Source organism: Anser anser (genome assembly GCF_964211835.1).
Source record: "Anser anser genome assembly, chromosome: 1".
Classification (NCBI taxonomy): Eukaryota; Metazoa; Chordata; class Aves; order Anseriformes; family Anatidae; genus Anser; species Anser anser.
In genome coordinates this window covers 148457144-148484006 of record NC_139720.1, presented here as the reverse complement: position 1 = coordinate 148484006, position 26863 = coordinate 148457144, and the positions used below count along the sequence as shown (strand labels likewise).

The 26863-nt window shown below is 42.6% G+C and overlaps 1 protein-coding gene and 1 long non-coding RNA gene across 6 annotated transcripts in view; both read left to right on the top strand.

Moving 5' to 3' along the window:
- Nucleotides 1-26863, top strand: part of ATP11A (ATPase phospholipid transporting 11A) — a 127579-nt gene continuing 100716 nt past the window's right edge. For 2 of the 4 annotated variants that reach the window (XM_083835064.1, XM_083835063.1), the window contains exon 1: nt 2-350. In XM_083835064.1, coding sequence (XP_083691190.1) covers nt 312-350 — 39 coding nt within the window. In that variant the 5' untranslated portion in view covers nt 2-311. Of the gene's footprint in view, nt 351-26863 lie in introns of all 4 variants that reach the window. The other 2 variants (XM_083835065.1, XM_083835062.1) reach the window with 2 other exon arrangements.
- The window catches only part of LOC310899105, a 33430-nt gene continuing 7326 nt past the window's right edge, over nt 760-26863 (top strand). The window contains exons 1-2 of one of the 2 annotated variants that reach the window (XR_014584008.1): nt 760-928; nt 12876-15425. This is a non-coding gene — a long non-coding RNA (uncharacterized lncRNA). Of the gene's footprint in view, nt 929-10471; nt 10718-12875; nt 15426-26863 lie in introns of those variants that run through there. The other variant, XR_014584009.1, reaches the window with a different exon arrangement.

Below are 26863 nucleotides of genomic sequence, written 5' to 3'. Positions count from 1 at the left end.
CCGCCGGGGCGGGCAGAGCGAGGGGGCGGGAGCCCGGCGAGCCCTCCCCCCGGAGCCGGGCGGCTGCGGGCTCCGCTCGCCCTGCGAGGCGTTGCGGCGGGGCATGAGGGGCCGCGGGGCACCGCGCCGCAGCGGCGGCGGCAGTAGTAGCAGCAGCAGCAGCAGAGACCGGTGCGAGGCTTAGCCCAGGAGCGGCGGTGGCGGCGGCGGCTCCCCGCATGTGGGCAGCGGGGCCAGGCAGGCAGCCCGGCGGCACCAGCGAGCACCCGGCGGCGCCGCGCTGAGCGCCCGGGCAGCGGCGGCCGCCCGCCATGGATTGCAGCCTCCTGCGGACCCTCGTCAGCCGCTACGTGAGTGCCCGCTCCGCGCCGCAGGCACCGGGCTCGGGGAGGGGGTTTCGGGGCGCCCCTGCGGGCTGTGGGTGCCCCTGAGGGGGCGGGGGGTGCCCGCGGGCTCCGCTCAGCCCTCCCCGGCCGCCCCGCTTCGGGGCGAGCCTCGGAGACGTGGTGAGCACGGCGGGTAAAAACTCCCTTTTTTATTTTTATCCGGTCGTATGCTTTGAGTCGAGCTGCGTTTTGTGAAGCTGGCACGGGTGGATGTTGAGAAATAAGCCTGTCCTCTGGGAGAAGTGCGTGGTGAAGATCAAACGCGCGAAGCCTGGGGGAAGGAGAGTTGACCTCACTTGGTGGCCGCCGCGTTTTCCCCCACCCAACTCGGTGGTGTTTGGAGAGTGGATCCAGTTGTAGACCGAGGTGTGTGAGTGAGAATCTGGTTTCACTGAACTCCTGACGCGATCACAGCCGTGGGGCAGGACGCCGGGAAGCGCAGAGGTCTGTAACGCCGTGGTCAGGGTCAGGCAGCAGCAGGGAAACTCCAGCTTCTCCTTGGGGATGCGGAAGAAACAAATGGGAGGCGATAGGAGTGAGAGGTAATAATGCCTGGCTTCTTTCTCTGCCTCGCTTCCCCGGCAGCTCCCGTCACTCCGTATTTCCAAATGCTTACAGCCCTTCCTCCCGTGCAGGAAGTACTGTAAGTCAGGAAACTTTTGTGCTCAGACCGAACAAAAGTGAATACTCTTGGTTTTGTGTATGTCGAGATACGGTCACGTAACACGTGCTCTGAAGTCTTCTTTGTGTATGAAAGAAGAAAAATGGCAGAGGTGAAAAGATTATACTGGATCTTTTCACTGTTTAGGGTATTCTGTGAGGTGAGGAGAGAATGGAGAGGTGAGTACTGAAAGCAGTCGTGTGTGTATGTGGATCCTTAGAAAGTAACCCTGGGGGAAGGAAGGAGGAGAAAACTGTAAATACAACGAGAGAAGCAGAAGTCTCTGTGGATATGCAAAGCTCAGGTGAACCGTGCTGAGCTCTGTTTAGAAACAGACAGGATCGGTTCAGGTGTTGTGATCCCTCAGTGCTGATCTAACTGTAGGATTTAGCTGAAGATTTTCTTGTGTGTGTGCCTACATTTGGAGCCTGTACAAACCGTCTGGAAATCACACTGCATTCATTGTGCATAGAGCATACTGTGGTCTCCAAATCTTTTCTGCATGACATTGTTGCTAACCTCTCTTTCAAGCTAAGCATTGAGTACGTTTGAAACAGGCTTGAGATTAACTACAGGATTTGTTTTAAAACACAAAGAAGTATGTAAGAAGATAGCATGCTGAAAATAACAAGGCACTTGAGCTTTTAAGTTGCAGACTGTCATCACCCTCCCACACTGCTAATGAAGGTAATTCAGCAGTCTAAAAACTGGACAAAACACTTAGCTCGTGTGAGGAAGCGTTCATATTTCCTAGATCACACTACTTTCTGCTTTGTTTTTATGCCAGTAGGCTATGTCTGGGTGACTGCCTGGCTGTTCCAGGCTGACGTGTATATTTTCACCTGTTGCTTCTTGTTCTGTTGCACTTCTATTATCTGGTCAGTTTCTCGTTTTTTTTTTTGTTTGTTTGTTTTTTTGTTTTGACTTTTTCTTCCAAGGTAGGAGCCTTTAGGAAAAAGCTGTTGTAAATAAACCTGATTTCATCATTTCAGTAAGGCCATTAAATCTGGCAAGCTGATAACTCTGTGTGTGGTTTTCTCTTCTTTCTATGATTCAACTATTTTTGTACAGCTACAGCACTAAAAATGAAAATTAATAGTTTGAGTGCCGTGCCTGAAACTGTCTGCTGTAAATGAGCAGCAGATGCACATGTCAGCAGTGCTGCTCCATAGTTGTCCACCCAAGCTATATACAAAGCAGATACGCTTCAGAAGTCTGGATGCCCTTGCCTCTTCCCAGGCTGCTTTCCTGTAAGGCAGACCAGGCAGCAGGAGACCGGGGAGGGTGGTACATCCTGAGCATGCGTCCAGGTGAGCTCACGCGTGGGATAAGTAGAAGTTTGTGCAGAGCCGGCATGGCAGTTGGTGCCCTAGGACTGCAGATGGTCACTCTCCAGGTCGTGCCGGAGGTTTGTCTGCTTGCAGTCTTCCCTGGAGCAGGTGAGCTCAGGCTGGAGATGCTGTCGAGGTAGCTGGGAGCTCTTAGGGCAGCACCACGTGGTCTCAGGGTAACAAGCAGTTGCGTTGCACCGATGGAAGCTTCTTGTGCAACAATCTCTAAGACTTCTGTATAACGTCTTTTCTTTCTCTTCTGCTGTATGTCACAGGGCATGGAGACGTAAGTGACATACCAGCACGTCCCGAATGTGCTGGAAAGTTCCCCCACCCCCTCGCCTTGTTGTTGCGGTCAGCACCCTGAAGCGGTGCGATAGCGCGCGTCTCAAAGGCTGCTTGGAAGCGTGGTGATGGCTGGGGGCTGCCGCTTCAAGCCGAAGTCAGTTTTCTGCTCAGTGCTTTCCAGTATGTCTGCTGTTCCACCTGCGCTCAGCTTCTTACGTTTGTTGTATCTTCCAGGTGTCGGAACATGCCAGTGATGTGGGTTGGGGCCATATTCAGCACACTCGTCATAACATAGCTTGTATCTCTTCACCAAGAGATGGTGTAGCCTCCTAGGCCAGAGGCAGTAATATCTCTTTTACCAATTTCTAAAAAGACATTTTGTTGTTCTGCCTCTTTAAGGTCATTCTGTGGACTTCTTCTTTCACTCTAGGACTTTCCCTGTTCTATGACTGCGGCCATACACAATTGGTAGGGCTTCTGGTAAAGAATAACTGGCTGTGCCAAAGGCTTCTGTTTCACTGCAGTGCAGCTGACCTAAAGTTCAGTGTAGTTCTCCAAATTCTTTCTGATCCTTCAGTTTGAAATATAACAATGCAAATTTTTAATTGGGTCTGAGATTAGCCTGTATATTTTGCTGCTTTAAATGGTATCCACTGTACTAGAGGCACCTTTGCATAATGGAGTAGAACATCTTTATATACAGCTTCCACTACATGGAACCACAGAATCACAATAAGCCTTCTGTAATTAAGACGGATTTTGATGACTGCATCGTTTAGATTACCTTCCCAAAGAGGGGAAATACCATTATGAGGTTTGTATAAAAATCCCCTTTGGGAGTGGGGGGTATGTTTGATATCGCGTACTCTTTTATTAGAACACAACTTCTCTTTCTGGATGTTGCGTTTGCATCAGACAGTGCGCTTCTCTGTCTTACCCTTGGGCTGTTTGGGTGCTCCCCAAAGACGTGCCCTACCCCAGGGAGGGCAGCCTGACGGTCTGAGGAGGCTGAGTTAATGCGCGCTGTCCCGCAAGCATCACACCGAGCCTGCTCTATCGTCAGGGGTGAGAGAGGCTTGTTAGTTAATATTAAAGCAGTAAATTATCTGGGGTGGGGAGGGGGACATCGTAATTAACACCGTGTTCATAGAAGATTACCTTCTGTTTATGGTTGGATTATTTGGGATACTCATTAGATAGCATTAAGCAATATATTGTGCCCATGTAACTGCTGTTGCGTTAGCTTTGTCTGGTAATCTGTTATTTTTTTTGCTGATCTTGAGACTTCTGAAGTTCTTCTTTATAGCTGAGATAGCTAACTCTTAAAACAAGTCTTTATACCATTTCTAAAAGGAATGTTATTTTTCCTGAGCTTAATAAAATGTGGGCAAATAATCTCGTGTATTCAGATAGCTGGTTATGTCTGAATGTGGATTTGCGTATGCCTGAATATTGTGGATTCGAATATGCCCGGGCAAGCCGGGAAATGTCACTCTTAGCATATGTTTGTTTGGACGCTAGATGGTCACTAAACATCTTGCAGCGGAAGGCAACAGTCTGGTCTGTATTTGTGAGACAGCTGGCCCCTCGTCAGTAACTGCTGCTGCCCAGGTTGGTGCCTTTGGATGCCACAGTAAATAACTACTGGGTCAAAGGTCCGTATTACTGAACGCTTTTACCTCTGTTATGTAGTGTATTTAGTAATCCTGCCACTTTATTGCTTCTCTTATTACTTCAGGATTACAAAGCTGGGTGTTAAGTATCTGTTGCCCGTGCAACTATCTCTAAATGTGTATATCAGCAAATACAGTTTGACTTCCAAAAGGAAAGTGATTTATTACAGCTTGGTCCCCTGGGAAGCTTCTGGTCTGTTCGTTCTGCAGGTATTTTAGCAAAATCTGCTTTCGGTAGGATGGAATAAATGAGTTTACAAATGGCTGCTGTATTTTCTGCTTCTACAGAAGTGGGTCAACTTTAATCGTAGTTTGAGAAGATGATCGATTAGTCTAACCAGAAAGTTATTTTAGGGGTTTTTAGTGTGTTCACCACTAAATTTCATGGTAGCCTGTGAGTTTTGGTCACTGATTTAACTGATAATGTTGTTCTTTATTGGCAGAATGATTCTGAAGCTGTTTTCTAATCAATTTCCTAAGTATTTTATATGTAGTCTTGATATAAACAAATATAAATAAATAAACTTCAGGGTCTTTTCATCTGTAGTGTTATCAACCTTTGTATCAACTGCTTTGGCGTGAAAGTTGGAGGAACTACAAGCCTCAGTGCTCTGAATTACTCGTCTAAAAAATGGTCCATTTATCAAGCATTTCAGATGACCTACAGTTTCCTGAGCTCGGTTAATACATCTGAGGGCACGCTCTCATTCCACTTCTTGCCTTTCCTCACAGTCACTCAGCTTTTCCTGCTCTTCTGCAGGCTGGTGCCGAATGAGCACTGTCCAGATGTTCCTTAGTTGGGGTGCCTGTTCAAACGAACGCTTTTTTTCTTAGCTGTCACTTACAGTAAGATAAAAGGGCTGTTTTTTTTTTCTTCCAGAAGTATGATTTGACAGAATTTTAAGCTGTTTTAAATGCCATATAAATGTGTTTATATCCTGCCTGTATCCAAACTTTCCTAACTGTAGAAAAGATGTTCTCAGTAGGGGCTAGGCATGTGCTTACAAGCCAGTAATCAGTATCTTGCATTTTTTAAGCATTTGTTTCTATCCCTGGTATGTAACACACTTTTGATATCTCATGTGGGTGTCAGCGTCACGATGTTTTCTTGATGCTTCCCATCTCGCCTTTCAGCTTTGCTGTTCGTGGATGCCAGTTGTTCTCGGTGCAGAAGGCTGACAGAATGTGTCTAAACAGCATGGGTGACTCCTGAATTCCTATTTCAATTCCTATTTCCCCCTGGCATCATTGCCTTGTTATTCTCCCGATTGCTGTTTAGTTCTGCTGAAACGCTGAGTGTGGCTGACGGGATTTGGTGCTTCTGCAAATCCAACTAGCTCTTGCACACTAGTAGTGCCTTTTTGTATATTCTTTCTTGTTTTTTAATGTACTCTTCAGATGTTTCACTATAATCTGAGGCAAAACAAGCAAACACCACCCCCCCAACCCAAAGGAAAGGGAGAATTGTGTGGACTTCGTTCATCTCCCCCACCCATCAATGAGCTAATTTATACAAGAAAAATATTTTTTTCTTCCGAGACTAAATGAATGAAAATAGGACACTGTAAAACAGTCTCTGGCTTCTTGCAAGTGAACTATTATAAGCTGGTTGCTATTGACTACAAAATATTGCTCACCTATATGCAACAGATAGTTCTGCAATTTCAACTCTCCAAATGAAATGTTTGCTGCTATCAGAGTTTGTTTCAGTGACTTAAAATAGATCAAGAACTCCTAACCTTGCCATTTTTAGCATCAAAAGTACATGCAGTTTTTCTTCGGTGATGGGAACTGCATAGTCACTTCTGTCTTTTGTCAGTGTTTTTTTATTGAAATACAGTTTTGCTCTTGTGCCTCTTCTGGGGGACAGCAGAACATCAATACTGAAAGCAGGAAGCCTTTTCAAAATCGTTCTTGGGAATGGAAGAGGGTAAGGTACAGCGTAGCACATTTATAGCTTAAAATCCCTGTTGACTGCTTCTCATTCATTCTTTGCTCCTGTCACATAACAGTAATTGAAACGAGAAAAGCGGCAAGGTGAAGTGGGATTTTTCTAATGAGTCAGCCTTTTAAAGCTGGAACACTTAATAAAAAAATAAATAAAACTGGGTTGACAAGTTGAGGGTTCCACAAATATAATAGCTGGCTACTCCTTGCGCTGTCAAGGTGGGGATAACAGACTTGTTTAAGCTAACCAGGCTTAAATGCAACTGGGAAACGCTTGTGTTCCTGAGGTGCTGCAGCCTGGCCAGCAGTGCCATGTCGCCTCCGTGTCGCGTGCAGCGGTGGCAGGGAGAGGAAACAAAGCGAGCACCCCCACAGAAAGACGGAGTGGATGTTTTGGCACCTGTTATGCAACTGGATTTGATGTTACCGTTTGTTTTTGAACAAGAGGGCCTGCCTCTCATCATTTCAAGCCTTCTAGTCAGATTACGTTTTTCCAGAATAATACTTATTCTGTCGGTTTGCCATTACACAGTGTAATGTAGTATTTCTATTTGTGTAATTGTCGAGGGACGTTTCAGCTGAAGTTCATCCTGAGCTGAGGCAGAATGACACTGGAATGCTGTTATCTTCCCGGCTATAATTGCCATGGCAACACCTGCAGGTAGACGAGGCAAACCAAGGATCCTTTCTCTGTCACGCAGACACCACTTCTGTGTTTCTTCTTCCCTCTCAGTAATGACTCTGAGGCGCTTGTGGCACAGACGTGCTCAGAGTTGTCATGAAATGTGCTCTGCTAGCTTTTGTTCAATTTAACTCTGACTTTAATTTTGTAAATGTCTATTTTCTGTGGTACTGTTTTGAAAATGCATGCTTTCTAGGAGAAGCTGGCAACCTAGCCTGGGTTCTCTTAGGAGATGGATGGGATGAACCAGGGGCTAGGGAGTTTGTTTGGAACTTCACAGAAGACCGTGGGCTACTAAAGCACTTACCTATCTTTTACAAATCTGGATGTTAATTTCACTGATCTTCCTTCAGCTTTCTTTACAACAGGGATGAGAGTATTGCCCAGCTCTTCTACAGAGAGACGTTTTAAGGGCAGTTTAAGGCTTTGAGGTAAGGAAACACTGTCACGGGAAGAAAACTGGGTGCCAACATGGGCCTGTAATCTTTGTCTTTAGTGTGCCTTTTTCTTTGCTGGTAAGTGCCAAAGGAACTGCATGCGATTTCAGAGAGCACGCGTGCACACCTCTGCAAGTAAGTGATGGAGGAATACAGGGAGCATGTGGGGAATAATCAGGGGTAGCAGAAGAGAAAGCAATGTCAACAATTAAGCCAAGTTATGTCTAGTTACTGAGGCATACTGTGAAATTACATTCTGGGGTGCTTATTATGTTATTGTTGTAGCTACTTAAAAGCATGAGAACTGAAGAATTGGGAGGTTTCATAGGGACACCTTTTCATTTATTCTGCTATTCCCCGTAGATTATCTTCTCTCTTTGAAATATGAGACTGGTTAATTTGTTTCTTTCATTAATCATTACTCATCTAGATACAGGGTGGGGTGAGGGGAGAACAGTGTTTTGTTTTCCTGGTGGCACTGACTAATCTCTTTGCTTCAGTCAAAAGAGGATTTCATCTAACCTATTTAAAATAGAGGATTAAGGACAATTAGGTTCTTCCTCTACATTACTACTAAGATAGGATGTTGTGAAATCCTCTGAAAAGCACATCTGTTGAAGCACCAGTGAAGTTTTGCAAGATTAATGGTAATAATAATCAAAACAGTTATGCAGAAAAAGAAACTTTATGTGTGAAGTACGTGTCCAGAAAGAAATGTGGATGGACAGAGGACATGGAAAGGAATTGAGCTATTTACCCAGTAGCTCTTTGTCTCTAATGCCTCTAATTCATGTTGTGAAGTGGATGCGTAGATGAACTGAAATGGATTTCTTGTTATCTGAATTACATTAGCAACTTTCAGTTCATTCTTAACATTTTACGTAGCCCTTCATATCTTTTCAAAGTACTATTAATAAGTTGCTTGCACAAATGAACATTATGATTAAGTACAAACACTAATGGTAATCTATGCTTGTAGACTGATTTTTGTGCCACTCATGATGGTTATGTGGCTTCTCTTGAGGTGGATCTGAGTTGGAAATGGCATTTGATAACTGACATGAGGCTGCTGTACTTGGCAGGAGGTCATTACAAAATAAAACCATGAGAAATACTACCACCGTTGGAAAACGTGATGTGCATAAGATGGCATTAATGTAAAGGAAAAATTGTTTTGTGCATTTCAGAGGAGATTTGGTTAAAAGAATGGACATTTGATAAGTGACAAATGACTTTCATGAGGTGTGAATAGTACGCAGGAAGGCCACAAAGAGGATATTGGAATGATGTCACAGAAATTGCTCTTGTGACCTTACACTTAATGCTAGCGATTGCAGGTAGGTTACTGATAATCACTGTTTCTTTGGTTTTGTTTTCTCCAGAACAGTAGTTTAGAGGGTCCGATCTACTCTTCTGTTTGAATGATCATAGAATCACAGGATTGTAGGGGTTGGAAGGGACCTCAAGAGATCATCGTGTCCAACCCCCAAATATATGATAATACACTTGAATATATGATAATACACGTGAAGAAGGACAGGCCAGAAAAAGTTGAAATCTGTTTATTTCATCTTATTTATGAGGTGACTTGGAGTGGGCTCTCTGGCCCAGGCTGAAATAAAGTGTTTCCTGAGTCAGTGGAGGTTTGGGCTCTAGAGCGCTCCAGCTGACTTCAAGGAAAGTTGTGGTCTTCTGTTAAAATACATCTGATGTCTTTGCTTATGGCTTTGGCTTGATGCTATGCCAGTGCATACCTTCTACCTTCAGATGCTGTTTTAACCCTAGCACCTCTCAGATGAAGTCCTTTCGATAGCCTAAGTAGATCGGCCGGGTATCAAACTTTACTGTCAGGTGACGGAAAGGGCACATCAGTCAGTGGTAAAGTACAGCAAAAGCAGAGGAAACAGATTGTTGGGAAAGCTGATGTACTACTTATTCTGCTATTTATTTCTTTTTTTAAGAGAGAGCAGACTACTTTAAATTTCACTGTTACGAAAGCTCTTATAAGCCAGGCTCCCATTTAATCTTACTATAAAAATATGCCTACGTAGAAACAGCCCTTTCATTATGTGAAATATGATAGGTATGAGAGAAGATATTGCAAAGGTAGGCTCAAAGCAAGTGTATTGACCAAGTCATAACTAAAAGAATAATTAACTTTCATGCTGATGCTAGCAGAAATGTAGTATAAATAAGTTCAGGGAGGGCATTTTGCTTTGCTCAAAAAGGCTCCCTATGCTATAAGCAGATTTTGATTGATTACTGTTAATGCTTTTCTTCAGGTTAATGTTCAGCATTTTCTCTGTAAACATAGAATGCACTGAAATGCTATTGCTTCTCATTAGTGTTTGGTGTTTCAGATTAGTTACAGTTCCTTTCTGGCAAGTTATGTGTATCCTTTTGTGATTTATCAGTGAACTTTTAAGATTGCACATAGTATTTACAAAATCTTTCACATTCCAGCCTCCTGGCCAGCAATGTGAAACTTTGGAAAGCTTAACTCTAATAAGAAAAAAAAAAAAAGCTTCTCTTCATCTAGGTTTAAAGAAGAATCAAAAATTTCTCAGCTAACAAGTATGACAAATGTTGTCAAGCTAATTTAATGTTTGAAAATCTATATGCTGGATTTTAAATATACTGCCCAATTGACAGGAATGTTTAGTGTTTGTAGCCTTTTGTACTGAATTTTCAGCTAATTCCTGGCTACCTTAAACTGGAGCAGTTCTAAGAGTTTGGGATCAGCCTACTCTTCCCTGTTGACTCTAGACTGTTTGCAGAAAGTATATCTATCTTCTGTACAATAGATACGTAGCCACTTAAATACGTGGCTGGTCTTCAGTATCATAGTTGGGAGTTAGGGGTGGAGAGGGCACTAAAGCTGGGATAGACAAGGACTTTGTTCTTAACACTTCTTCTGAGCACAGCTGCTGAACTCTTTTATTTTACCTTCTAGGACTGAAAAAAACAGGGCTAATAATTTCATAATTTCACCTGCAATGCTGAAGTGTTGTTCATCTGAACGTGTTGAATGTTCCCTACGTGGAGCTGTTGGGTGACCAGGTATACTTGTTGGCCCTGAGGTGTCTCTGTGTTGGCAGCAAGAGGGAAGAAAGGAAACGGGAGAAGCTCTGTCCTTAGCCCAGCACTGCTCGGTCACATTAACATGATGCATAAATACGCTGCCTTGTTGATGCTTCCAGTTCTTGTCTGACATGAGGAGTTTAAGCCGGCATGCTTAGTGGCTGTAATGATGTAGAAATGAAGGGAAAGCTTCTGATGCTGTTGTGGAGCAATGCGCATGAACATAGGCAGGTACAGACAGAGCTTTATGAAGGCCAACCTGGGTTGTGGTTTTGCATCTCCTGTCTCTTTCAGCCCGGGAGGTCTCAAATGTGAAGTGCTTGTCTTTTTTTTAGGAGGGTTCCAGCCTCTGACTTCTTCACTAAGAAATGGAAAGGCCACCACGAGCATTTTGACTTGCTATGTTAATGGTATCTGCTGAAACTTGTTCAAAGAGCTTTTATGTCAGTGTATGTGTAATGTAAGTTAAATATATAAATGACTCGAGGCTAGGCTTCTGCTGGGTGTGTGGAATTAAAATATCAGTATTCCTTTGCCATTTTCGAGTCTAGAACAAACTTTAAGGCATTTAAAACTAAAAGTAATAATGCTTTTACCCGTGCTTTTTTTGTGTGTGTTAAAATTGACAAAAACCAGACAAGGTTTGGTTGAGTCACGGTTGTAGCTGAGTCACGAGGTGAGACGTTTGTGAATGCTTGCAGTGCTTTAAGACTCGTAAGACTGCAGCATTGGCTTTTCAGCTGGTTGCCTTCAGCCCCCAGTCAGAATACTTGGTGCTGCTTATGAGGGCTTTGGTTGCTGCAGAACAGCAGCCGCTTGGTTATGCAGCTTGGAGTTGACCTTGGTGTTACGGCAGGAAGCAGTGCCACTGAACTCTTCACCTCCAAATCCACATCTGTGCCTTTGAGGCCTCAGGGGAAGAGCGGAGATGTGGGCTTCGGGGCCTCTGGGGAGCTCCCTGCTTGGTGCAGGGTGCCGAGATCTGCCCCGGGGTGGGAAGGCCCCCCCGTTGTGGCCCTGTTCCTGCTGCAGGCAGCCAAGTGTCGCCTCTTCCTTACGGTGGTAAAAGCCATGGTCTGGACTTCCCAGTTCCTCACAGCATGTAGAAAAGAGCAAATGGGAGCTCTGTACAGAGCTCTTCTGAGCTTTGAAGAGCTGTCAGAAGGAGTTTTGGCAGTGGAGACGGGTTTCACAGAAGTGTAGGGGTTGGAAGGGACCTCAAGAGATCATTAGGTCCAACCCCCCTGCCACAGCAGGCTCCCTAGAGCAGGTTGCCCAGGTAGGCGTCCAGACGGGCCTTGAATATCTCCAGAGAAGGAGACTCCACAACCTCCCTGGGCAGCTTGTTTACTTGTTCTTTTCCCTCCTCTTGTGCATGTGCTGTTGGCTTGTTGAGATATTATAATTTTACTTCACTGAGTGGCAGACCACGGGGCAATGAGTATGGGGGTGCGTTTCTGAGAAGGACAATTGCTTAGGGTTTGAAGGTGCAGTGAGTGTAGTAGGAGAAAGCTTCACTGTGAGGGAGGGAGTGCTGCCCTGTGCCGGGGTTCTTTAGGTGCTGATTTGAGCTGGGATGTGGCAACGTACCAAGGAGATGACCTGTGAGTCAGGGCTGATTGACAAGCTGCTGACATCCGTGAAACACTGGCTTGCCTTGTGGATAGCATCTGGCATCAGAAAAGGAGTAATTGGGAGAGGAGGGATAACACATCATGGCAATGACAAGGAGCTCTATGACTTATGGTATGAGGAGAAGAATTTGGGTACTGCCTACTGGAAGGAGCGTTACTTAAAACCCAACCACCCTCCCCAAATGAACCCTGTGATGTGCGGTGTCTGGTAGCACTCGTGTGCCACGTGGCTTGACCTTCCTAAAGCTCTAAGTGAATCAAAGCGTAATGACTGTGGGGAAAATGGAGCAGCCATTATATGCTTAGCATCTTTTCCTGTGTGCATATGAGAACATGTTTTATTGAAATAGGGATGTTAGCCAGCACAGGAGTCTTCTGTCAGGACTGTAAAAGCCCCGAGCACCTTCAGCCCTTTCACAGGCAGCTGTGGGAGACTGGTAAAAGAAAGCTTTTTGGTTGTGTGAAGGCCAACATCAGAAACATAAAAATCAAGACTTTTTCCACATGGAGACAGGATGTACCTGATGTCTTTCACTAGGGATATTACAAATTCATTTATTTATAAACTGAAAATAACTATTTAAACTTTGTGTTTCTAAAACTTTCAGAGGGTGGGAGGGGAGGAAACCATCACAGAATAAGATTCAGGATTTCAGAAGCCCTATGTGGCTGTATTTCTTATGGGGCCTTTTAGCAGAACATAGTCAGTTTATCAGTTTACCGTCTTACTGATTTGTTCTGGGTTCTTCTTTCAGCGCTGGAGAGCAGCAATGTGGTGTAGGAGCACAGAAACAGAACTCCTGTGAGGGTCATCCTGCCCAGCCTGCTTGAAGCAGAGCAACTACTGCCAACAGGAGGTTGGATCATTCACTGCTTTGTCTAGTACACTGTGTGTAGTTTGCAGAGCAATAAAACATTTGTTTTTGAAGCATTTTTGTGAGTCTGATATGATTTTTAACTTTTTCTATAAAAAGTGACCAGATGGCTTGGAGAGATCCCTTTCAACCTGTGTTATTTTGATTCTAAAATAAATTACGATTAACAAATCAACAGTTCTTAAAGAAGAAAATGTTTTCTTGCCTCTCTTGCAGCCATGTCATGTTCTTCTCCTACCAGATGGTACTAAGACATTGTAGCTTAAAACAGGCTCTGTGGATGAAGCTGTGCAAGATCTTAGTGATAACCTACAGACTCAGCAAGTTATTCTGAGCAGTAATTATACTGCGTGGTGTGTTTGTTCATTCATGTTTTAAAGATTGCCATAATAGAGGCTCACAGCAACTTCCCTGTGTACATGAGCTCGGTAAAAACTACCGTAGGCGGAGTTGAGGCTTTAATAGCAATGAACCTGACCAGGTTAAGGTATTTCTCCTGGCTCCTGTTGTTTCAGTTTGAACAAAAACCAGTAACAACCAAAATCGCAGTTGGTGCGTACCCTTTTCCATAAAGAACTTAATTTGGGAGCCGCTGATGTGTACGCGTGGCCTGAGCGGCTGGAAGAGAAAAGCTATTGGCCTTAAATTAGTAACAAATGGTGTGAAAATGCCTGTGCCCTTGAGACTTAGGCTTGCTGGTCTCAGCTTTCCTGATGAGGTGGCTGTGTCCCTGTGGCATGCTGGCTGGGGGTGCACGTGCTCTGAAGTTACCGTGGAGCTGCTTTTGGGTTTGGAAACGAGGAGTGTGCGCGGCGTGGGAACGGGAGGAGGAAGTGGGAGGCGACGGCGGGTGAGCTCCGGCTGTCCATGTAAAGAGACTTATTTATTCAATCCTATTACCATAAAATATTGCATCAAAACAACAGGCTGTAAGCTGTTCCTGAAAGATTTCTTACTGCGTTAAGAGCCTGACAAGCATCTGGAAAGTTTCTGAGGCCCTAACCGGGATAAAAGATGGCAAAGATCATTTGACTATTTGGAAGGAAACTATGAAGGGAGACTACTTGATCTCAGTATACCTGGCTTATGTTTTCTTAAAGTAGTTTGGGGCATGTGAATACAGTGGATTTCTCTCTCTGTTTTAAAATCTTAGGGAGAAGGAAGGTGAAGGAGTGGAACAGAGGGAGCCCTGGGCAGGAAGAGAAGCTGGAGCACTTGATGTCGCGTGCTTAAGTCATGTGGCGTGGCGTGTCCTTCTGTGGTTTCTGAGCTGGTGGCTAAGGGACAGCGGGCTATAAATACATCTCTGTCCTCTACTTATGTGGTCAGTTGAAGCTGCCTGGGACTCTTACTTAGAGCTGACCACTAAATTGGCAAATTAGGGCAGCGTTCCTGCTTCTGATTGGAGTGGTTTTTTTAAAAGTGCGAGTAGATTCCCTTTGCCTAAGTGGTTTAAATTGTGGGATGCTCTCTTAAAAGATTTGGGTTCTAAAAGAGGAGCTGGAAGCTTTGTGACAAACTACTCCAGGATGTAGATTCTGCTTCATCTTTTTGAGAATACTTCAGAGGGATTAATTCTCCTCCTGTACTGGGCTCAGCCTTTCCATCCAATTACATTGAACAAGTAAGCTGTTGCTATTTGCTAATGGAAGTAAAACAAATGTGCTTAAAATTCTGATCTCACCTTGCAAAGCACATGGGCATGCAGTCTGTTTGCAGCAGCCTTTAAAGCACCGATGTTCCTGAAAAGGCTTACGTTGTGAGGCTGGGCTCTAGAGTTCATACCAGAAAGGATACAGCCCTGGGTCTGGATGGTATCACGTGGCTTGCTGAAGCACTGTTTGCTCAGTTTTGCTTCTTCAGGTGGTTCAGGATGTGCTGTTCTCCTGTGCACTGAGTAACCTCCAGGTCTTTAGGCCCAGATGTGTCTTAACTCTGGTGCCTCAGTTTCCCTTTAGTGCCAGCTCAGCTGTCTTACTACGGTTCCTGTCTCTCCTGAAAAGATATACTTAGAGGCCTCTGCCTGCTCAGGCCTCCTGTTTTGTCCTTTCAGTAATATTCCTTGTGTTTTTGACCTATAGACTTTCTCTGTAGCTTTTGTCCTAGCTTGCCTATCCTCTCGCAAGCATCCCTGTTGGGCTGTTACAGGAAACAGGGCAGCGAACTCCAAATGCACTCTCCCAGCCTGGCAGAGAAGTTGCCTCCCTCTTCGCCTGGAGTCTGGAGCTGATCTGGGTCATCTGATCCCCAGCTGACACAAATCAGCTGTTTGTGTTGCGGGTCTTGTGCAGGACGGATACATTGACCCTCCTTTCCTGGGGGGATCCTGCTGCCTTTGGGGCTTGGAGATCTGCAGCCGACAAAACATGCTGCTGTTACCTTCCTCCGGCTGAGCTGAAGCGCATGACTGAAAGGATTATGCCATGCTCGGTTACTAAATATATTGTTGCCTGACATTTCTCTACTAAATAGAAAAACACAATGATAGCCGTCTCTTGTAATGATAGGAGTACCTTCTGTTGGTGGAGAACAGTGCCAAAACTTTATTTTAGTACCTTCTCGAGTTATTAGTGCAGGCAGTGGTGCAGCTGTCTTGGCAGGCTGTGCTAGGAAGGAGCGTAGTTCACGATTTCGTGGGCATCTGTCTGATGTATTTGGAAGTGGCAGTTCAGACCGGCAGCAAAAGAGGATTGGAAGCTGGGGTGATGAGCTTACGGCAGCTCAGGGCTACTTCATTCTTCACAGTGCGGAAGTGTGGGTGGTCTCAGCCTCTGCTCTCAGAAATGGGCTGCAGCATGGGGGCTGCTTGCTGTTAGCACAGGGTTTTGCTCTGTCAGAAACCAGGTGCTCTGAAATAGCTGCCCTGACCTCAGGCTGAATGCTTGAAATTTGGCCTGGCACACCTGCTGGAAGGCAAGCTTTGTACCTGGGATAATCATCTGAAAACTCTCCCAACTGGCATTATTTTGATCCTGCTCTGCATTGGAATATTTTTGTTTGTCTAAATCTTGCGCTGATGCTCGGGCTGGGGAGTTCTTATCAGGGTGCTGGCTGGAGCTGCTTCACTTCAAATAAAACTTAAAATTTGGAAGCTCACTGTCACAGGCACGTGGCTTGCAGGGGAATTTGTGGTGCGTTATAACGTCCTCTAACAGTTCTGCAATGAATGAGGGGTGTGGGGGAAAGCCTCTTCCTTTGTCCTCTTACTGCAGACTGGCTTGCTGAATTACTGTGTGTGTAACGAGTCCTGCCAGAAACCAGTGATTGTGGTGGCTATTGCTGGAGTGTAAGATGTGGGTGTTGGTGGGGTAGGTGGCTGTGCTTTCCCATCCTGAGACGTGATGGGATTGTTTAGTCTCTTCATTACGTTTACCTGTTGCACTCGAATATGGTTATACTACACCTGGTAGGAAAGCAATGTAAAAGCTTGAAGTCATCTAAAGAAATATTGAACATGACATGGAAGTTTTCCTTCTGTGGCAGGGAATGGCATACCAAAGACAGCTTGTTACTTCAAGGCCTCCACGTTCTGCATCATCCATGGGTTATCATGTGGGCATTACACTCCTTTAGATTTAGATGTGTCAGATTTGGCAGGTTTACACGTTTGAAAGTGAAAGTGTTTGTTGCAGAGGGGAGGTAGACTTGCTTTTATACATACACGAAGCTGGTAAACTCTTGTGAATTCAAGAATAATGTACACTGATGGCAAGCTGTTAGGGAGAAACAAATGGATTGTCTTCTCGCTTTACTAAAAATGTTGTTCCTCAGTTTTGTTCAGGTAGAGACAAATGTCCATTTTATGGAAAACGACTTGACACATGTTGACCTCCAAGCAAAGGGATAAGCTATCTCGTGTGGCTGCTGCTTGTCCTGGAAAGAATCAGCAGTGAAAGTTGGGCTGTCAGCGTTATTTGTGTATCCCAGCTGTTGTCCACTTGCCAGCATCTTCTAAGTGTTTTAAATGTAGCTTTCGTATTTTTCTAATGCATAACATTTGTATGCAGTGTTTCTTGTGAAGATGCCAGAACAGCCATATAGTAAATATTTAATAAGAATAGTAAAGATTTCTTGTTCTCAGCGGGCTAAAGTCCTGATCTAAAGGAAATTGCCATTCTAAATTTTTTATGAAGCGCTGCACATAATGAGACTGAGTTTGTTTGGTTTATGATACATAGACGGCAGGATGATTGGTCTCAGTTTAGTTAAGACATAAATGGTGCAGGTAAGTTTTAAGCATGGCTTTTTAAAAAACAGCAACTTTAATTCCGCTTTATGACTGAAGGTGCTCTTCATCCAGGATGATAGCTGTAGTACAAGTTGGACGCTGGGTATTATCTGCTCCATGTTTCAGCTGACTGAATTTTAGGAGAACTTGCTTTGTAAACCTTTTTCTGAAAAGCATGAATTGTTTGCTTGAAAGTCTTAATAACGGAACTGTCACTTTTTTTTTTATTTTTAAGATGGCAAACACAGCTATCAGCTGACCTTGGAACATGCACTTTGCTTGTGACTTACTAGTTTTTAAAGATGATGATTACTGACATAGCTACAGCTGAAATTGAAAGGGAAAATGCGCAATGCATGCGTGGTTGATACTTTGAACATAGAGCTGAGCATGGGAAGGCACTTTTCCTTGTTCAGCTGCAAAACGAAAGTATGCAGAGTAACAGACTAGGGAAGGAGTGAACAAAAATAGTGAGTTGTATAAGGTAAAGGAGGTAAGGATGTTACAGAAGACAAAACTGTGTGAGTGCCCTCTGTCCTGAGACATGGGAGCTCTCAGCAGAAGCTTGCAGATATGTAATCAGTTGAGACACCCCTTAGCTGGCCCCTTTCCCATTCCTCACTCTCATTGTTCAGATTCTGTTGCATGGAGTGAAGAGCACTAAGACTGAACAGAAACGTGAAGACCTCTGGGGAAGGTAGGAGCTCACCTACTTCTCACAGCAAAGGGCCGACCATTGAAGGTGGTAGCTGTCAGCTGAGAATATGCTTCCTTTCAACATCACCATATTCATATGTTCTTTTTTTTTTTTTTTTCCCCTGTGGACCACAGGTTTCTCTTCACAGATAATAAATTTTTGTTGCAAACCTGAACCTGTGTTAAAGATGGAAACATACTGAGATGGCCCTTCCCCAGTTCAGGGTAAAGAAGGTCTGATGAGAAATCTCTGTAGTTTTTGAGATTGCCTGGCAAATAAATGAGAACTGTACTTCTTAAAGTACAAAGCTCAAATATGCTTGCTTCTATACCTTAGCAATGCAGAGCTTATTTATGATACCTTTTTTTTTTAATTTTTATTTGCTAGTATTAATTTCCATTCTTGCTTATTATACTCTGAACCAGAGTATAAGTCACATTTTATAGGTTTGAGTTTGTCTGGAGTGTAAGTTCATATTCTTTATAAAATACATGAGTATGTCCAGCAACTCTTAAGTGAATTTGGAGATATCTTTGCAGACAGGGAAAGACAGATCCCAAGGATGCTCAAGGAATTTGAGCACCATAAAAATGAAGCTTCTGCTTTGTTTCATTTCAGTAGGAATGCAGTATTGTCTTTGCTTTTCTTTAAAATAAACTCATTCTTAAGCCATTAGAGTGCATGTGTATATCTGGCTGTCAGCTTTCCACTTCTGTGCAAGTGAGCTTTCAAAAAAAGTAGTTCTAGGCACAGACATTACATTGCTCTTGAAGTAATAACCCCTCTGAAAATGCTGATAGTTATTCTACTTTAAGAGCCTGATATTGTTCTATTTTAGGTAGGATAGGAAAATAATCTGTGATTTTTCTGTAGCATTTTAGGTTATAAATTAGTCTTAATAAATATCTGAATAATATGAGTTATTTTTACAACATCATTAAAGCAGTAGTAATGATTTTTTTCTTTGAACTGGTCATTAGATTTGGCCTAATCTACTGTAGCTTGCTTCAAAATGTGGTGGTGGTGTGGCTTTAAGTGGTGGACACTATTAGATATGAGAAATATGACTGAATCACTCACCTTTGTTATGGTGATAATCCTTCAGAAGATGCATGAGAGCAGTTTTGCCAGTGGCACACAGTATCTCTGCCAATTCTTTATTCTGACGGGGGACCAAAATAGAGCCTTGCCACTTAACTTCCTAACAGTTGTTGGGCATACTATATCCTTAATGAAAGATAGAGCAGACGTGTGCATGTTGTTATTGCTTGACCTGGAAAAAGTTGCAGGGCTTAGTTTTTTGTATTCTGAAACATCTTACTGGGTAGACTTATTTTACAATTTATTTTAAGCTGTCTGTGTTAGGGGGGAGATGAATATTCAACAGTATATTGTGTGTATATACATATGCACATACATATAAAACTAAATTATTATTTTTTTTTTTTTGTGGAAACAAAATGTATGCTTTACATCCCAAGGATATAGATATTAAGAGGAGGAAATTAAATGACTAAAACAGAGGTGCATCACTGTTCCAATTCCCTGTATTTCTTCTCTGAGAGTTGGAGCTTTTTCTGTATCCCTTATTTGAATGCATCAACTCTTGTGCTTCTGAAATAATTTTGCCTTCAGCCAAGTAATGTTTTTTATTTAATGCTACGCGCTATGTCTTTAGCTGTTTCGTTAAATCATCTGCTTTTTCTGCAAATTTCTAACCCAGATCTGATTGAATCCACGGGTTTTCTTTCCACTGTCTGAGCTTCTAAGAAATGCATTTCTTTCCCAGGTTTCATACTCAAGAGCCTTTTTATAAATGTTTGTAGCTCTCTGCTGTACTTTCTTGTCTGCATTGTCTACAAACTCTTTTAGCACACTCTAAGTTTACTGCTTTCATGGGAAGGCTCATTACTTCCTTCAGGTTGGAGGAAGATCCTGTGTCTTACGTAGGAGCCATCATATTCACGGCTGCCTTTAAAGCCCATCCACCACTTAGTAAGCTAACAGCAGAGTTGATCTGAGTTCAGCTCTGAATGGCTGGCACTCCCTTTGCCAAGGTGCAAGTGTGAACCTTGAGCAGATGTGTGATTCTTTAGAGTGCTAGGAAGAGGTTGGTTCTAGAAAATGGGGTGTTGAAACTCCCCTAAGACTGAGACAAAAAAAATCCAGTGGTTTTACTCAGTTTATCAGAGTAACTTCAGAATATTCCCCTATTTTAATGGAGCCTTTTTTTTTTTTTAGAAGAAAGCTGTTTTAAGAAAAGACCACTGAAATAAATTACTATTGCTCTGTTCAACTCCTTGAAATAAGGAGGGAGGAAAATACCCAGGTTCAGGTGGCCCCCTGATTAAAACCCATTGCCTAGAGAAAGGGTGGTATAAGCAGATTCTGCCAAAATAGTTAGCTGTTAGCTAGCTGTTTGCAGTGAAAGCTTAAAAAAAAAAAAAAAAGTTGCCCATTGAGCAAATGCTTTTGTTGTTGAAAATCCTAGTAGTATTCTTGAATACTTGTGGTTGCTTGCAGTTGCCTGCAGGCGTTTGTGTTGTCCTTGAACTCTCTCCCTACTTTCAGTTGTCTAATGTGATAAGTAGGCAATGAACTGCAATTCAATCTGGTGTACTGAGTTAAACTTTTAAAATGCTACAAAACACTTGGTTGTTTGTGAGAACTTAGCAGGTCAACTTTAATTTCATGCATATTCTATTTAGAAGGTTTGAAGAATGACATAATTGTTGGTGTTGATCTTTAAGCTTAAACTGATTAATTCCAAATTCCACAGGTTGTTTTGATAGGACACGTTGAAAGGTATTGCACGAAGAGAAGTCTTTCTGATATCTAGGAATCTGGAAGGTATCACGAGTCAGGAAGCATGAGACCAAGAGTATTGTTTCTCGGCTCATTTCTGCAGAATTCCCTGAAGACTGTGATTGCAGCAGAGCTATGTTTGAAAAATGCCTCCCTGATGAATGCACTGTAAAGTACGCTTTGTTCTCTTGATTAGCAATATTACTGTATAACCGCAGTGCTAACATTAGACTCATCTATTACTACAGAGATACTGATAAAAGCCTCATCAGTAGAGAAAAGAGTAAGGCAACTGCTTGGATAGTAATGACTATTGCTTATGGTGCCACATTTACAACATTGACCGAGAGTGATGTGACTCTTGGTCTGATATTGTTGCAGTAGAGATGGAAATGGCTGGATGGGGAAGAAGGTGTGTTGCCTGCGTAAAGTACAGAATAGTTTTGAAAGTAAATTTGAGGTTTCCTTTATCTGTCTTCTGGATCTGGTGGTAATGCATACTGTTAACACCATTTGGGAAAAGGTAAACTTGCTCAAGTGTGGTTAGGTGAACTGTTTGAACGTTTTTTGTTTTTTTTTTCATGTATTGGCAGTTACCATCCTTTATTCAGTATTGCACTCGTCAAAAAGTTGGGAGTTTATCGTAGAGGATAAATCCCTTGTGGTGTGTTACAATAATGCATGTAGATGTTACCCTACTTCTGTGTGTTTTGGAAAAGTAAGTCAATTGCTTTTTACTATAGAGGTATTTCAGGATGGGCTCCTAATATAATCTCTGTTCATTGTTTGGGTGTGTGTTGGAAGCTTTCATGTTGTAACGCATCTCGTGTGCTGCTGTTACATGTTGTGAATAAATATCTTCATTCTCTCCACTACTGGCACAGTTTTTCAATGTCTTCTGTGGAACGCCCTTCCATTATGTGCTCTCCAGCAAAAATACTGTCTCCTGAGGCTTCCTTCCTTCTGACTAGTACTACACACTGTGAGTCTGCTTCAAGGGGAAAGCGTTGCTCTCCTGTCGCCGATCATCTGCTCTGCTGCTGAGAAAGCTGAGCTTGACAGGTGTCTCCTGGTGGCAAGTAAACACCAGCCCTTTACTCACTGAGATTTTTTATTTCAGCATCTGCGTTGTTCTTTAATGTACTTTAGCTAAGACAAGTCAAAGGCACCAGAAACAAACCTCTCATTGGTTCTGGCATGCAGTTTAGAGTTACCAAGAACAAAATTAAATTGGTTTAAGCCCTTAAGTGTAAATGGGAAAATCAAAGATGAAGTATCCTGTGAGGGCATCCAAGTATCTCGAAGCTGTATGGTGGCCTGCCACTGATAGCTCTAAGTTACCAAGCAAAGCTGGTGAGTTGGGTGACTAAAAGAACAAGCTGTGTTAGACGTTTAGTTTGCAATTCTGATGTAGTAGTTTTGTTACGAAAAAAAGATCATTTAAGTTTTATTTTTTTGGTGGTCTTGCTCTGTGTCAGTTTGTGGACTGAACTATAAAAAGGTAGCTAGCTATTCACCTGCCTGGTCCTCAGGAGAATAACAGATGGTGTATGTAATTGCTATCAGGTAGGAATTACAGCTTTAAAAACAAACAACAACAAAAACCAACTCAAATAACAGTCCCATACTTGTTGAATCTGTTCAAGAATCCTTGTAATTTTGACCTAGGGAGAATAGCCAGGTCACCACCGGGCATGCTTTACGACTTGCCATTTTTCAGTTCTAGTGAATTGATAGATCTGGGTGATCCTTTGCAGCAGACGTGAAACGTCTTGTCATACCAATTTCACTGAAGTGCTTTTTGCTGTTTATTTCATAACCAATGTTGAAGCAGAGCTCTAGACAAGACAAGCAACTTGGCCAAGCAACCAACCTTGTGGCAATGGTGAAAACTAGAATCTAAGTGAATGCTCTCAATAGACTGGGCTTTCTGTTAAAACTGGTGATGATGGTTCTTAAACAAAAAAGCTCCAAACTCTTGGAAAAAAATTCATCATGCCCAAAAAAATAAAAGATTTTGATTCTGTCCTTCTAGAAGCAATGAGTATACACTTGGAGGGAGGAGGGGAGCATACTGTAATATGTCATTATTACTATAATAATAAAGCTATTCCATGGTCTACTTGCTTTCATGCTATTAACAAAATGCTGCCACATTACATTACTTAGTTTCTGATCTGTGACTGGAGTTTTTCACCCTTCAAGCAGGCTGAATTCAGTGATCTGATGCCCACTTCATTATTTCATATACAAAGCCAGATGAAGTGACATAGTAGCTGTAGGCTATAAAGCTTTGACATTTCAAGACACTGCAGCAAAAGGCATCAAGAGCCTGACAGCTAGTGAAGTACATCAGAAAGGCCTACCAAATTAAACATTGTGCAACAGTTCAATTTGATCTGTTAATAAACGGAGTGCTAGCATTTTGCTGTGTGCTGATACTGTTTTATGGAAGTATCCAGGTTGAATTGTGGCTTCTACATATTTAGATAGAGAGGAGCTAAACTGAATTTAGTTTGAGACTGCAAGTGAGAATTTGGTCATTCTTACTCTAACTTAGGTATTTGTTAAGAGGCTAAGAAACTATGATGGAAATGGGGAATTGAAAAATAAATCTCAAAGGAGCCAAAATCAAGTAAAAGGTATGTCTCAGGTAAGAAATGAGTCTTTAGGTATCCCCAGGAGCAGTCTAATACTGTTGGAGAGGATGAATTTAGGGTGCTGGGTTGTTGCATGCTGGTGAAGACACTGAAGTGATTAATGAAAAACATTTGGTTGAGAAGGAGCTGTCATAAGGCAACGTTTGAGAAGCAGCGTTGCTGAATGAAGGTGGGCTGCGCTGTTAGATCTCTCAGGAACTTGCAAAGGGGCTGAACGGCTTTTCAGTTAAAAACTACTGGGAAGTGTAGGAGGGGACAGTTAAGGGGCTGGTGAATGAAAAATGCAAAGATTTTTAGTCCTGAGGATTGCAGATGCATTCTATCTGCTGTCAAAAACTGCTGCATAACTAAACAAAATGTAAAAAGTGTGCTAGTTGTATTGTAAACGGCCTTTTCACATTTCTGCTAAAAACTGCAGAAGAAAAGTTTCCTTGGGTGTTTCAGGAAATGATGAAAGCCCTGAGGAAAAATATTTTGTCCCTTTATTCTTTCTTGTTGCCTCTTTCCTGAATTTTAATGTTTCAGCAAATGAAGTCCTTAAATGGTGGGCTTAAAAATGGAAAAGCTGCTTAAGAGCAGTCTTGTGCTTTCATCAGAAATGCTGTGTACCTTTGTATAAATAAATAAATAAACAGATATTCCAGCCTATTATTTTAAAATGAGTGTACTGATGCTATAAGCATTTTGAGGAACTCGGTGGAAGGAAGATAATCAATAAGACGCTGCCCTATTTGGGTGCAAATAGGTAGGAATTGCGTTACCCAATTGTCCTTAATCATACAGCACTCTCCTACTGAGGCAGCTCATCTGTGAGTAATGTAAGATGTGTTACTTGATGGGGATCAAAATATGCCTTAAAAGGAGGCGGAGGGGTATGGTAATGGAGCTGTGCTGTTGACTGACTAATTGGAATGCTGACAGTTTTTTCAAAAGGCTAAAAAAAAAAAAAAGAAAAGTGGTCATAGCAGGAAAATGTATTTGCTTTCAAAGGGGAGAAGGAGGAACAAGTCTCAACTTGGTGTAATGTAAAGACAACACTTCAACCGTCATGGATGTTCTTCGGTCCTCTGCCTCAGTGTGCAAAGAGGATATTACAGTCTTAAACAGGGCAGGAAGCCTGGTTTAAGAAGCTACTCAACTATCACCTTGCAGATGTGACCTGTATTGTACTATTTGGCGTCCTTGTGTGAACACCACCACCCTGATTTTTTTTGGTGTAAGACTTATCCTGGCCCCCCTCTTCCCGAAAATCTAATCGAGTCTTATAGAAACAGTGAAGCTCATTAAGAAGCAGTGAAGAGGTGTAGCTGTGAAGGTAAGAGCCTTGCATATGTCGTGAAGGCTGGATGAAGACAGCATATTGGAGACTTGGAAGTAACGTGTATCGAAAGAAAAAAAAAAAACTACTGATCATGTAGTGAAGAAAGCTGGTGGCAGTAATCTTTTGAAGAGTGGAACTTGTATCTAAGAGAAGAGGAGGAGGAAGAGAGTGGCAAACTTGAAATTAAAATCATATAATATCTCTTAACACTGGCAGCGGGCAGCGTGCTAGGAAGGCTGAAGTCCATCAAGTGACCGGAGCATGAAGGAGCTCTTGAGCGGTGCTGTTTCAGCAGACAAGCCACGTGAGTTCTTTGCGGTGCTGCTCGCTGTGGAAATTCCCAGACTCGAAGGTACTCTTGCAGGCTGTGGATAAGAGGAACTGTCTTTTAATAGTGAGTCAGTAAAATGAATAGGAGGACGCAGACCAGATGATACTCGCTGAAGTTGTAAAGCGCTTCAGATATAGAAGTGTCATTTTTAATCTGTAGTATGTAATCTGTCACATCAGGCTGTGGAAAGTACAAGTGTGATACTGTATGGGCCTAGGAGGGAAATTGATCTGGGAGTTTGGAGGAAGTAAAGTATAACAAATTCTGCAAACACACAAATATAGTTAAGATTACAGCTTTTTTTTGCCTTTTTTTTCTTTTTTTTTTTTTTAGCTAGAACTCATACCTCATAAAGCAGTTAGAATCTGGAGGGGGGGGGGTGAAGGGGGAAGTATGGTATAATAGCTGGTATAATGCACGTTGGTTTATTAAAAAATAAATAAATAGACAAGACCTCCTGCCAAAGGCTTTTAAAGGCAATCAGCTGTTGTGGGTTAAGAGGAGATGCCTCCTCTTGTATTAATAACTTGCTAAAAGATGAGAAAATGGCAAGATTATAAATGGTCCATTTCCAGAGGTATTGCCATTGTAATCTGCAAGGATGTGTGCTCTCAGGAAATCCACGCATCTGGAAAAGGGAGCGAAATATGCTGACATCCAGCTAGTAATACAAAATCGGACAATCAAAATTGATTGTGAGAACAAAAGGAATTCAAAATACAGAGAAAACGAACAATAAATAGCTGGTGGAATTCAGCATTGATAAATGCAAAGTAACACATGCTGAAGGAAGAGGATGAAAACAATTCTGCTTATGTCTGCCATAACAGAGAGCTAGCTGTGATCCTTCGGGAGAAATTGTATAGTAGTTGCGGGTAGTTCTTCAAAAGCATATGTTCTCTGCTCAGTAGCTACCAAAAATGGAAACAATGGCAGGAGCCTTCAGGGATGAAGTAGAAAAATGGAACAGAAAACATCATTACTGTGATTCCTTCGTGCACTGGATATTATATGTGTATTTGGTCACTACTTCAGACTGTGAGTAAATCTAGTAATGGTGACTGGGATAATCACTATGGTGTGACTTTGAGGGAAAGCTAAATAGGATTGAGTGGTGAGAGGAAAGTTTGTGGCTAAAACATAATCAGGAGAGTTTTTTTTTCTGGAAAATAAACCTGAATGGTGCGCTTTTCTTTTTTGTAAGTCCCATTGCTTTAATGAAAGGGATGTCAGTCACAGGAATGACTGCATGAGTATGGAAAGATGCGTTGCATAGTGGATTTTATGAAGGTTTCAGAAGACCTTAAAGAAGATTCCCAATTGGTAAAGTTTAAGGATTGATGCTCTAAGAAAATAAAGCAGTGCAGAAATACCCAGATTTTCAAGGCTGCTGTGTAAAGTATCAGCAATTCTGTCTATGAATAATTGTTTCCTGTGTAAAACTGAAATTTTTGGTTTATCTATATATAAACGTACAACTGTGGGCTAGCTTGGGCATGTGAAGTTTGAAACCTGATTAACAGCATTCTTAGTAGAAGCGTTAGTAACTTACAGCACTCATCTACAACAGGAGAAGCTTTAAAAGCAGCCCGGCTTTAACTTAGACACCTTCTTTCAGGCCTGAAAATGTGAGAGCTTTGGCCACAACTTTCACCTTCACAAAGGGAAGGATCTTGTTTCTTCTTCAGAGAACCCGTGAGTGTTTCTGGGTCAGGTTGATGGCTAAGCCGTTGCTTTTGTGATGAAGAATGCAGGTGTTACAACTGTGGTTATGGAAAATGTCTGTCAGCTTGAATGATTCATCAAAGGGTTGAGCTGAACAGTCT